The following is a 12,488-nucleotide window of genomic DNA, read 5'->3' as shown; positions in this document are numbered from 1 at the left end:
TATAATCGGCTGCATCTGTTGCTGTTTTGGGCCTGGCTGTCTCAGAGAAATTTACCAACTAGTTTTGTGAGACAGAACCCAAACGTCTCGGGTGCAGCTCCTGTTTATAACTCCGACTTGAATCTGGGCCACTGTAAGTGCATGTGCCATCCCTCCCCTCCCGCACCTATCCTAACTGGATTGAATAGAGCCAAAGGGAGCATCCTCGGGCTTTAGCCTGCGAGTTGGAGGCAGCGTGCAGGTCACACACCGAAGCCTGACCAAGGAACCCTCTCCTCCCATCCTGGGCTGGTCACCCACCGACGCCTGCCACAGCAGCCCCTGCGCCTGTCCTGGGCAGACGCTCAGCCTCTGCTTGTTGCGGGAAGGACGCTGTATTTGTGTATAAAAAAAGTCTGATGTAGGGCAGGGCTTGCAGAGCAGGGTAGAGACCTCAGGGCTGGTCAGTAGTTTAACCTGAGGGTACTAATCAAGGGATGCTCAGCTTATCAGCACTGATAACACGCTAGGCACTGGCGACTGCCTGGGGCTAGCCCTCTTGTCCCTGGTTCTGTTGTAGTAAGGACAGCCAAGATGTTAAAGACAGGCTTCGTAAGACAGAATATTTACTGGATGGGTGCTTAAAAAACAAAGGAGCAACTCAGTCTAAATGCTAAGGCTCTCAGACCACCCCATACACCATCCCACACCCTGGTCCCGCTTTGAGTTCAGGTCACCCTCAAAGAGACCACTGGCGCCTTGCAATGCCCTTCCTGCCACTGCTGTACTGGGCTGAGACGCCAGCAGCCAACCCCCCCCCAGCGCTGTTCTACCCACCCTCGTCCAACATCCCGGAGTGTCTCAGCCCTCCCAAACAGGGCCGTGGTGTTCTTCCCACCCCTGCACCGGGTATCTGCTCCCCGGAACTACCTCCCATCCCCATTTGAGGGCCAAGTCTCGCAAGCTGGTGTAGCGGTATTTGGCTGTCACTATCTACCTCCCCCTTTTCAGGCCCGGTTCTCTCAGACCCAGCCAGGATGCGTGTGTGAGGGATGGGATGGCGGGCAGGACTACGGGACAGGGGCCTTCGGCCTCAGCACGGGCGGCCAGTTCAAGCGATGGCTGTGGCTCACTCGCATGCTGGGGAGCTGGGAAGGCTCAGGTCAGCAGGTCAGAGGGCTGATCCTGTTTCTCTCCTGGGTGTTTTTTTTCCTTTAACTCTCCGACTTCTCTAATTTGTTTGTAGGAGGGAGGTTTGTTGGGCACTGGGGCTCCATTCACACGCATGCTCACAACTGTCTGCCACCTCACTGGGAACAGAAATCCCACCATTAAAAATCTTCCCAACCCAAAGCATGACAATGTTTGTCGTCTTAAAAAAAAAAAACACACACCATATTTTATTATTTACTTGTCTCAAAAGGAAAGTGGGAGATAGACGGGGGATTTCTAGTGGTTCCCTGGCTTTGCCATCAGGCAGTTGCAGCTTTTATCACATATTGATTGTTTTCTTTCTGATTCCTCACGTTTGCATGCCATAACACATATGTGCACACACACAGGGACACACACAGACACGCAGGAGGCTGCTCCACAGCAGCAGGAGCTACAGCTCCCTGCCAGCAAGGAGCCAGGCGGGGTTTGTTCCTGCAGCACCACGCGCTGCGCCTCAGCCTGCCCGGACACCCCCAACACGAAGGATATTCTGACAAAAAGCTCTAATCACTCTATGACTCTGGCCATAAGGGGTATTTAATAGCACTTGGTTTCAGATAACACTTAACGGTTACAATTGTTGACATTTGGCACTGTCTACATTACAACAGCATCGGGGACTCGGTCACAAGGTTAAAAGTCGGCGTCCCTGTAACCGTGTAAAACCAGGGGCAGCCCAGCTTCCCTGCGCCGCGCGGTGTCCCGAAGGGTCCCTCTGGTGCCTGGAGACACGTCTGGGCTCCTGGGAGCAGCAGCGCTGCTCCTCTGCTCCCCCAGCCTAAAGGGGCTCTCCCGCGCCCAGCCAGCTCCCTCCCGCTGAACCCTGCGGACAAACCCCTCCCTGGCCTTGTAGCCGTACCCGGGCCCTCACGGACAGAATTACGTTTTCTGGGGTACAGAAGATGCATCATCAAGTAAAATACTAACCCCCTCATGATCACACTAACTCCTCAGATTGACTTTTAATATCATCACAGTATTAAATGTTAAAAAAAACAAACCACCCAACAAACCAACCCAAACTTGTTGCTACCAATACGTTATTAAATTAAGCAACCGCTCCTACATCATCAGCTGATGACGTCCCTACCGTGAAATTGCAGGGTTAAAAAAATAAAAAAGAATAAAAGCATCATTAGACTGAGTTTTGCTCCCTGCTGTACAGGTTTTGATACCAATCATACCTGAGAGCACGGTTTTAAAAGGGCCTTTGGCAGCCGTCAGCAAGCGAGCCTGCCTGGTCACACACACTGGGGCAAGACAGACTCTGCTTCTCCCAGGACTTTGGTCACTTGCTTACCACCAAAACAACACCAACAAAGAGTCAACCTGCAAATTCAAAGAAACTTTAAAATCGAGTGGTTTTAATCCCACACAAATTTCTGTAAGCCTCCTAAAATCTACAGGCATCATTTTAAAAAATAAAAATATCCCCAAACTGAACAGTGTGGATTTTAACTGGAATTGGAACTCGGTACCGCATCCTTACGTTACTGAGCCACCAGAGGTGCGGACGCTGCTCTCCTGAACAGCTGTCTCACTCCACAGATAGAAAAGGTGATGGAACCATCGCGCACTAAACTTCAAATTTTGATCTCCAGAGCTTCCTACAGCCATAGACAGGTTACTTGTGGTAACACGACATGTTTTCAGACAGCCAGGCACGTTTCTCTCTCTTTTTTTTTTTTTTTTTTTTTATAAGCCTGCAAACAAGTTTCAACTTTAGGAAAAAAAACCAAAAACACGAGTTTGCCATTTGTCTTTCAATAAAGGATTTCAGATAGTGCAACATGATCGACTACGCAATGGGACACCTACAGTTCACCAAAACCTTGGTGCCCTTTATTTGCTTCTCTACATCTAATACAGGCCCAAGAGGTTTCCCCCTTATATTACTTTTTTTTCTCCTGCTTGTTTTTATTTTTTTTCCTTTTATAAACCCCAGGAATGTCAAGCCTCATTTTATTTTTTTTACCCAGGAACTTCTATCTGACTGAAACACGGATCGGGTGCTCTCAAACCTCCCAGAACTGAATACAGAGCTGGCTCCTTACTAGCAAACTTTTTGCCAAGTATTAACTGTATTTTTTTGTTTGCGTATAAAAAACGTTTCTATTCTTGATCAGGATTTGCTTCCTTCGTAGCTGGCTTCCTATGAAGCTTCTATCCTCAAATAGAGACTCAACAGCATCCAGACTCTCAAATTTATGAAATAAAAAGCAAACAGGACAAAAAAATAAAAAAAGATAGAGAACCAACCTTTCAGTCTCTCGCACAGCACAAAGAACCCCCCCTCTTCCCCCTCCCACCTTGCAGGACACGTATAAAGAGACGGAGGAGGTGCAGGAAGCTGGGCCCTGAGAAACTGAAAGGGGTTGGGACCATCACCTTCCCGCTCTTGCCAGCACAGGGAGTCAGCCCTTCCTGGGCCACAAAAACTAGGATACCGCACAAGTTTAGAAATCCATCAGTGAACAAGGCTTTACTGACAACTTTTCATACAGTTAAAAAATAAAAATACAGAACAACAGCGGACAGTGTCACATATTAAAAACGAATAAAATGGGCTCTATTTAAATGGTATTAAAATTAATTAGAAACTAAAAATCTTACCACTTTGGTCGAGGAGTTTTGAGCCTCCACCAAAATGATCAGCCTTAAAAACAACTGGGTTGTGTGACACACAAAGAAAACATGGAATTTGAAAAGACAGTGTGGGCTAGGCAGTGTCTTTGACTATAACTATCACCATATGTTCTTCTTCTAACTTCCCCAATGTCCTTAGTGCTGACTGGAGGTACTGCTGAGAGAATTCACAGGGAGGGAACGCGTAAAGCATGCCTGTGCTGTCTCTGCCCTTCGCCCCTCCCACGGGCAGGCTGATAACCCCAGCAGCCTGCTTCTGTTTCAAGTAGGAGACCAGATTCCTGAGAAGCCGTCGCTGCAAGCCAGGCTCTACAACAGGGAAGGTCCCCTCAGCCCCTGCCCCTGCCGGGGCGGATTGGGTCGCCAGGAGCACAGCGTAGCCGTTGGGGCTGCCTTGTTTGATACGGCGAGTGACTTCATCCAGCTTGGGCTGGTCGAGCCGAAGTCTCTGAGCGATTTTGAGCTGCGTTAACTTCCCGCCGGACGAATGGTCTTTAAGGAGTCCGTTGATGACACCGAGGTCTCCCTCCAGGATGTGCATAGAGGTGGGGAAGCAGCTGTTTTTTAGCACAAGAAGCCCGTTCCAAGCAAGCTGCAGTGTCTGAGCATATTCCGATAAATTCTTTAGCTTTTTGGTCTCAGATTTTGGCTCCTCGTGAGTTTTTGATTCCGATTCACCAGTTCGATGATTGCGTTCGCTGTCCCTTTTTTTAGGCTGGGGAGCATCGGATGCCTCACGATGGGGTTTCTCCTCAGTCGCATGACGATTGTTCTGAAGGGAGTTACTCTGCTCTTTCTCGGCTCCAGATTCTGTAGTGTGGTTCTCCTTGCGAGCCCTGTCTGGGCTGCGGTCTAAAGCTGGCCCACTGGCCTTTGTCCTGCTTCTGTCCTCGTAAGGCGAGTGAGTAGTCCTCCCGCGGTCGCTGGAAAGACTCCGGCGTTTCCGCCTCTCTTCCCACGGTTTGGGCACGCTGCGATCGCTGTCGCTGGCCCAGCGCTCTCCGCTCCGGCTACGCACCGATCGGCTGTAGCTTTCCAAGTTGTTTCTGCGTTCAGCGGTTTTGGCAGGGCTGGCCCAGTCTGCCTCTGCAAAGCTCCTGTCTCTGTCCGAGTACAGGAGGTGCGGAGGAGTCCTATCTCGCACCCTCAAGTCTTGCTCTAGGCTTCTGTGTCTGCTGTACCCGTCAGCTAGCAGTTCGTAGTGCACGGGGAGCGGTGCAGGCTGGTACTGCTGCGGGTATCTCGTCTCTTCTGCTTTGGCAAAATCCACTCGGAGTCTCCTCTCCGGTCCGCCCAAAGGAAAGCCCCTCATCTGCGCGCAGGCAGCCTGGGCAGCGTCCAAGCTTTCATACTGGATATAAGCGAAGCTGTCTCCCTTCACGTAGTCAATAGTCCTGATGCTGCCGAAGCGGTCGAACTCCCTCGCCAGGGCAGCCAAGGAAGTACTGGGGCCAAGACCACCCACCCACAGCCTGGTAGTAGGGTTGGCTTTCCCGTAGCCAATTTTGATAGGGTTCCTGCCGACAACGCGGCCCGACATGGCGACCTTGGCCCGATGTGCCATGTCCAAGTTCTGGAACTTGAGGAAAGCATAAGCCCCGCCTTGACCCCGGGCAGGCCGCTTGATCACCACTTCTTCAATGATGCCGTACTTCTCAAAGGCGCGCCTCAGCTCCACCTCCGAGACGTTGTGGTCCAGGTTGCCAATGAAGAGGTTGCGGGTCGCTCTCTGATCATCCTCCGGCATCAGGTCTTCCTCAGCCACGATGGGGTAACTGTAAGGGCGGCCGCGCTCGTCATACAGCCCATAGTAATCCAGGGCCCTCTCCCGCTCCCGGGAGAGCCCGATGGCGGCTGCTTCCAAAGCGAAGGCGGCGGCGGCAGCGTGAGCATGCCTGGGCCGCGGCTCCCGCAGCAAGGGGCTGGTGACGGGAGAGAGCGATCTCTGCTTGTACTGGTAGGTGCTGTGGATGGGCGGCAGGTACCCCAGGGGCTCCGGAGAGGGCGCGGGGGGTGGTGTGCGGCTCCTCCGGCCCCCGCGCAGATAGACTGGCTCCACCTTGAGGGGCCGATCGTAGAGGAGCAGCTGCCGGGCCCGGGCGTGCCTGCGGGCATCGCGGGCGTCCCCGGGGTGTCGGAAGTTGACATAGGCGACGCGGCCAAGCTCGGGCGTGTGGGAGAGTTTGACACTGATGTCCCCGGCTCCCCCCCCCGCGAAGCGCTGGAAGAGGCGGAACAGGCCGTCCTCCAGCAGCTGGTCGGGCAGGGCCGCGCTCAGCCCGCTCACCAGCAGCGTCTTGTACTCACAGGAGCCGGGCGGCTCCCCGGCCAGGCCCGCCGAGCCCCCCAGCGGCGCCAGCAGCAGCGAGGGCGCGGCGCCCGGCGGCGGCCCGGCCAGCAGCAGCGAGGGGGCCACCACGGCGCCCGGCAGGGCCTTGGCCTTGGGCACGCCGAGGGCCCGGGACGAGGAGGAGGAGGAAGAGGAGGAGGAGGAGGGGGCGGCCTGGCTGCCGCCGCGGGCGGCCGAGGCCGAGCCGCTCCCCGCCGGGCGGTGGTTCGAGTCGCCGCCGCCGCCGCCGCCGCCGGCGCGCTCATCGCCGCGGTGGCTGCGGGAGCTGGAGCCGCCTCCGCCGCTGCTGGTGGTGCCGCCGCTGGTGGTGCCGCCGCCGCCGCCGCCGCCGCCGCCGCCGGGCGTGGACTTGTCCCGGCTGCTGCGGGAGGCGCCCGAGCTGCGGTGCGGGCCGCGCCGGCTGCTGCTCTCGCGTTCGCGCTCGCGGGGCCGCTTGGCGGCGGCGGCGCGGCCTCCCCCAGCCGCCGGCGGGCTGGAGTCCCGTTCGCTGCCCCGCTTCATGGCGCCGGGGCCCGCGGCTCAGGAGACGCCTCCGGCGGCCGCCGCCATCTTGGACAAAAGGGAACGAAGGCGGCTCCGGCCGCCGCGCCGCGCGGGCCCTACGTCATCGCCCCGCGCCCCCGCCGCATGGCGGCGTCAGGCGCGCGATGGCGCCCGCACAGGCGACGTGACGCCGCAGCACCTCCCGCCCGCACGTGACGGCGGGGCGGCCAATGGCGGGGCGGCGCGCGCCGGGTAGAACCCCGCTTCCCCGCCCCCGTGCTGAGGGGAGCGGGAGAGGCCCGAGGGGAACGGAGGCGGGGGAAAAGGGGGAACGACGACGCAATCACGTCACACGTCACGCGTCCGCCCGGTAGAAACCGTTGTACTTTAATGAACGTCCCGTACAGCGCGCGCCGCCTCAGCTCCCGCCGCCGGGCGTGCGCGCCCGGGCCGCCTCAGCGCCGGGCCCCGCCTCAGCGCCCAGCCCGGCCCCGGCGGGTCCCGGCCCCCCGCCCCCCCCCCCCCGCCCCTTCCTCAGAGATCCGCCCGGGCGCCGGCGGCCCGCGGCGCGTACTTGGGCATCAGTTCGTGGATGCGTCGGATGAAGTCGGATTTCTCGGCGCAGCCCTTGCAGGCCTCCCCCCAGTCGTCCAGGATCCGCCGCAGCTCCTTGACGCGCAGCTTGCGCAGGTCGGCGGTGCTTAGGTCGATCTGTTTGTCTGCGGGGGGGAGAGGGGGGGAGAGCAGAGCCGCGCTCAGCATCACCCCCCCCTTCCTGCACACCCCCCTCCGACCCGGGGGGGGGGCAAGGAGATGGGGGACCCCGGCCGTGAGGGGTCCGGCGGCGGTGGCTGCTGCGGAGACCCATACGGGAGGCCAGGAAGCCAAAACGGGAGAGCGATGAGAGGTGCCAGGCTCACAGAGGGTGGAAGGAACGTTGCGTTAGGCTTTTGACAGCAGATAGGGTTTTAAACACTAAAAGTCATTAGTAGAAGCCAGAAAGTTTCATTGCGGCTTAGATGTAGGAGTTACACAACAGCCCTGAAACCTCCTTTATTACATCAACAGCAATACTTCAATTCTCTCTTCCACTGGATAAATAAAAGGCAGCAGAGTGATTTCAGAGGAAGATAAGTAAGCGACAACAACAAAAAGCTTTTCAGGAAGCAATGGGACATTGGTACGAGAAATAAGAAGTGTAAAGACCCACAATCCAAGGGGTGTCTCTGGGGAATGTGAGGGCAGAGATAGAGGAGAGCAGTCAGGAGGAGGTTATTTCCAAGAATGTTCTTCAGATTAGTATTTTCAGGAAGAGTAAGTGATTTAGGAATGCAGGAGTTCAAGGAAAGTGGTAAGAAACAGAGCGCCAGAATGCTCTGGGCAGACACCAGAGGAGGTGAGAAAGAAGCGTTTTATCAGCCTGCTACTGGCAAATATAAGAGCAGCGAGGAGAGGACTACAGAGCTTAGCTACAGGCTCGAACCCTGTGTACACGAGACATCCCAGGCCATAGGACACACCTGGCTGCTCCCCACAACAAGCTTTACTGCACGCTTTCCTAAATAAGATATTCCAAATAGTGATTTGAGTGCAGTAGTGCCAATATGCCTGGAAATTACTTATTTCAAGGCACATCAGTGGCCCTGCAGAAGCTAAAAAGGGTTAGTAGCCAACAATCTTAACCTGAGCATCTCCATAAAACTCTCTAGAATGTCCACGGAGAGCAACCCAGGTTGTGCAACCTAATTTGGCTAGCGATCTTGCTACAGAACTTAGGACTGAGGAGTTTTAGCATGCTGTTTTACCCCAAATGACCCATACCCCAGAAAAGCATGGGCATTTCCGCTTATGCCAGCAACTCACCGTATTTTAGTTCACAGATCTGACTATCTTTCTTCTTTAGTTTCTCACAGATCTTTTCCACGGGGATGTGATGACTCATGGGCTTTGATACCTCGTTAATGATTTTGGTGGCTGCATCACTTGTGGCCCCAACATAATAGCACTAGAGGGAAGAAAACAATGAGGTGGGGATGCATGGAAAAACGCTTCTAAAAGTTTTCTGTACGTCTTCTCGCTTGGTTTTGCAACTAGATGTTTACTGTTAGAGAACCTTCCCACGTGACAGCTACAAGCAGGCAAAAGGAAGCCTAACACTGAGCCTAGGGTACTGGGCAGACGTTTCCCATCACACTACTTTTAAAGCTGTTGAGGCTGGTTGTCTTGTTTATCAACTTTTTAAAAAAATGGATTAAGTATAAAGTCTTCTTCATTCAAGGAGAAAGACTTTCTGAGGCATTTCCCCCTCTGCATTTCTGATGGTGTCTCTCTGTAGTTCTCTTCTTAGGGAGAAAGTTCAGGGCCTTTTCCTTGGGGCTCTTCATTTGCATATTGCTGTCCGGCTCTAGTAAGGGCAATTTGTTTTTCCTTTATTTAGTTTTCATCTAAACAGCCGAAGAGCATAAATATTTTAAAAGCTTATATAGCACCCCAAATACAGTTTAAATGACAAGGAAGTCCTAGAGCAAGTAAGAGCTTTGTAATCCCCAGCACTTCAGTAACAGGGAGAAAAAAGGTCACCCAGTAAGATATCTGTTAACAGATGAGGGGTTTTTTTGTCTTTTTTATTTTTAAGGTGAAGAGGTCAAACTCCTCAAGTCTTCTCATAAAAAATACGGGACCAAGTGTAGCCACAGAGCTAGGAATGACACCCCTGGGAAGCCACATCGTACAAATGCAGAAGCACTAGTTTCCCCTTGTTTGCCAAGTATTCTATAACTTACTCCCTCAAGAGGCAAGTATCATTGACGACTACTTACCAGGCGGTTCTCTTTGCCTTTTGCTTCTTTGCAGGATTTCAAGAGCTCTTTTTCGATACTGGCAGGTGTGAACTCAACATTGTTGTCCTTTAGACTCTGGTAGAACCTTCCCAGGAACGTGACACACACTGGAAGGGAAGATGGATGGAGTTACCTGCCACTGCAGTAATCTCATGGCAGCTCTTAGAGGGCACTTGTAGGGAAACAGAATAAGGGATTTGGAGAACAGAACTTTGCGAAACTGCATAGTCAGTAACTTCACACATATTTCAGTTAAGTCTTTCAGAGCACACACGAATCAACAATATGCCCTGCTATTTTTTGTGGGTTTTTGACAATCTGAGAAACGAGATCCATGGAAGTGTCCGGTGGCTTCTGTCCACTGTCCTGAGCAAGCAGCAGGATTCATCTGAGGGACAAAACACAAAACAGTGCCTGTGCAAAAATGTAAACTTAGTTTTCTGTCTTATTCTTGCTGCTTTGGGAAGCAATTTGTGAGACCACAGTCTTCAAAACCAGTTCTGACTGAAAACCAGCTCTCTCTCCATAATCCCGTTACAGACTCCACGTGTGCTGTTTTTAGGAATACGGTGTCACCAATTAGCAAGTTGGTTCAGTTCATAGGTAAGTTATTTCCAAGAGAAAAAGAAATTATGTTATCACACACTCTCTCCACTGGGCGTGTTTCTCCTCTCTTCATTCCCACAAGCTTCTGAATCGGCTTCAGATTGAAAAAGGGAAGAGTCTTAATGAAACTCACACAGGTGCAGTTGAGAGAACAGATCCAAGTCCCTGCCCGTGGGGAGGGCAGGTACAACTTAGTCCTTGTGCTTTCCCTTTGGCAGCAGTCGGCTCCAGACTAAGCCCAGCACACCCGCTGTGCCTTGCTGGGGAGGCTACGGTGACCACAGCATGCAGGGTCTGTGTGACAGGGTGACCGAGAGGGACACTGCCAGTTTGCCAAGTGTCAGATGTCGCTCATTCTACTGCTCGCACAACTCGCCTGTGAACATCGGCATCGCCTGGACCAAGAGCTCTGTGGCCCCACCAGTTCCTGCAGTGGGACCTGTAGATTCTCACAACTTCCCAGGTGTGAGACAAGTGCCAGGCACTGGCCTGCCTCTAGAGGAAAGGCACAAGTTATGTCTTTTATGTGATTTGTTTACCCCAACGGGAAGGGATTGGCAAATGTTATTGTCATTAGCAACTTGTATTCAACTCTGAACAGGAGCCATAGCACGGGAAACGAGCAAATACAGGGGATCAAGTACGACCATCTCAAAGCCAAGCAGAAACTTACTCTCATTAAGACTAAAAGTACTTATCAGCAGGGCCACTTTGGAAAACTGTTTTTTTGTATGCGTACAACAGCATGATTTACCTCACAAGTTTGTCCCCAGCCACAGACACACACTGATGTCCACTGTGCGCTGTTTGGAAGTGAAAACCTTTGGAAAGAATAGAGATGCTGCAGGCAGCGGGACTGACGACAGCAGTACAGCAGAAACAAGTTTTCAACCTAGTGCTGGGGCAGCAGCCCTAAGTTCCAATTTACTATGCTCCCTCCCCCCGCATTAGCACTGCAAACACCCAAACAGTTCCTACAACCCCACCTCAAGTTTTTTCGTGCTTCACCAGGGGAATCTGTTCAAGACCAAGAGCGGTTTATTTGCTGTGCGGCTCAACGGCTCCCACCCCGGGGCCTCTGGTGTTTAGGCGGTGCGTATGGCGCCCGGTGTGCATCATCCGCTGAACGCCGCCTCCGGTTTTAGGCATTACCGGGGGGACACAGGGCTGCAGCACCCCCGGGGGTGAGGGGACCGGCCGGCCGCCCTGTCCGCGCCTCCCGGGGTCGGCGCCGCTCCTCCCCGAGCCGCTCCGCCTGCCAACGGCGCCCAGGCAGCTCTCCCGGCCTGGCCCGCCGGCACTTGGGCGGACTTCGGAGACTTTTCTGCCGCGGGAGGAACCGCTCCCGCCGGCCCGGCCCGGCCGCGACCCCTCACACCAGCGGGCGGGCCGGGCTGCGGGAGGCGGCGACCTCGCCTCACCTCATCTCACCTCACTTCGCCTCGCCGGGCCCGTGGACCGCCAGCCGGGCCGGGCCCGCCCCCCCTCCGGCCCGGCCCCACTCACCCTCGCACTCCCCGTCGCGCAGGGCCCGGCTACCGGCCGGCAGCAGGAGCAGGGCCAGCGCCGCCCAGAGCCCGTGGGCCGCCCGCATCCCGCCTCGCTCGGCAGCCCGCGCGCACTGCGCCCGCCGCACCGGCACCGGCACCGCCGCCCCCGCGTCGCCGGCTTCCCCCCACACCCGCCGCCGCTGTCGCCCCATTGGCTCGCTCCCCGCCCGGCTTCCACGCTGCCCCTTCCCATTGGCCGTTCCGCTGCCTCCACGGGAGAGTTGGCGGCCGCTGATTGGGGGAGGCAGTGGAACGCGAGTTTCCCCGCCTCCTTCAGCCGCCATTTTTGTTAAGGGAAAAAACCTCCTCGTGCGCTTCGTAACCGTTGCCTGTGGGCGCCATCTTCCAAAGGGGCAGATTCTCACACCTGCGGCCGGGCCGCGCTGAGGGGCGCGGTGGGCACGGCTCTGCCGTCCGTTGCCGTCAGTAGCTGCCCTGGGGCCGGGCTGAGCGGCACCCGAAGGCTACGGCTGCCTAGGGTGGGCGCCGGGAGCAGGCGGGGAGCGTGGGGCGTCCCTTCGCCTGCTGGCTATGGCAGGGCAGCGGATCGGAGCGCGCTGAGGTGAGGCTGAGGAGGCGGCCTGAGGCGCTCGGGCAGCGCGGGGTTTAGTGCCTATGACAGCTTCAGGCCTTTCTGTTTGTCTGAGTTCCCTGCGGGCCGAGGGTGTGTGGTGTGAGTCCGCGGGAGGGAGCTCGGCCGGGCAGAGGAGGAGCCGCCTGGGTGGGCGACGATGGGGAGGGCGTTGTCTCCTGTGAGGGGGCAGCGGAGCGGGGGCGGCAGGGACAGGCTTCTCCTCAGCGTCGGCACTGAGAGAGCCC

At 55.5% G+C, this 12,488-nt stretch overlaps 2 protein-coding genes across 2 annotated transcripts; both read right to left on the bottom strand.

Moving 5' to 3' along the window:
• Nucleotides 1-3,649: 3,649 nt before the first annotated feature.
• On the bottom strand, nucleotides 3,650-6,758 carry RBM15B (RNA binding motif protein 15B). The gene has a single exon (XM_074602261.1). The coding sequence runs from the start codon at nucleotides 6,689-6,691 to the stop codon at nucleotides 3,914-3,916; it is 2,778 nt and encodes a 925-aa protein (XP_074458362.1). The 5' UTR covers nucleotides 6,692-6,758; the 3' UTR covers nucleotides 3,650-3,913.
• A 280-nt stretch (nucleotides 6,759-7,038) lies between these two features.
• Nucleotides 7,039-11,798, bottom strand: MANF (mesencephalic astrocyte derived neurotrophic factor). Its single transcript, XM_074603011.1, has 4 exons — nucleotides 11,626-11,798; nucleotides 9,493-9,620; nucleotides 8,537-8,678; nucleotides 7,039-7,392 (listed from the first exon to the last, which is right to left on the bottom strand). Exons 1-4 carry the CDS (start codon nucleotides 11,711-11,713, stop codon nucleotides 7,208-7,210), a joined length of 543 nt encoding a protein of 180 aa, XP_074459112.1. The 5' UTR covers nucleotides 11,714-11,798; the 3' UTR covers nucleotides 7,039-7,207.
• Between the last annotated feature and the right edge of the window lie 690 nt (nucleotides 11,799-12,488).

The sequence above is a fragment of the Larus michahellis genome, chromosome 10, assembly GCF_964199755.1.
Source record: "Larus michahellis chromosome 10, bLarMic1.1, whole genome shotgun sequence".
NCBI classification, from domain to species: domain Eukaryota; kingdom Metazoa; phylum Chordata; class Aves; order Charadriiformes; family Laridae; genus Larus; species Larus michahellis.
This window is presented reverse-complemented; position numbering and strand designations above follow the sequence as displayed.

Coding starts and splice junctions, on each gene's coding strand:
- RBM15B (XM_074602261.1), bottom strand. CDS start 6,691: ATGAAGCGGGGCAGCGAACGGGACTCCAGCCCGCCGGCGGCTGGGGGA.
- MANF (XM_074603011.1), bottom strand. CDS start 11,713: ATGCGGGCGGCCCACGGGCTCTGGGCGGCGCTGGCCCTGCTCCTGCTG. Junction 8,679..9,492: donor AAGGCAAAGAGAACCGCCTG/GTAAGTAGTCGT, acceptor TCTTCCCTCTAG/TGCTATTATGTTGGGGCCAC. Junction 7,393..8,536: donor GATCTGTGAACTAAAATACG/GTGAGTTGCTGG, acceptor TCCCCCCCGCAG/ACAAACAGATCGACCTAAGC.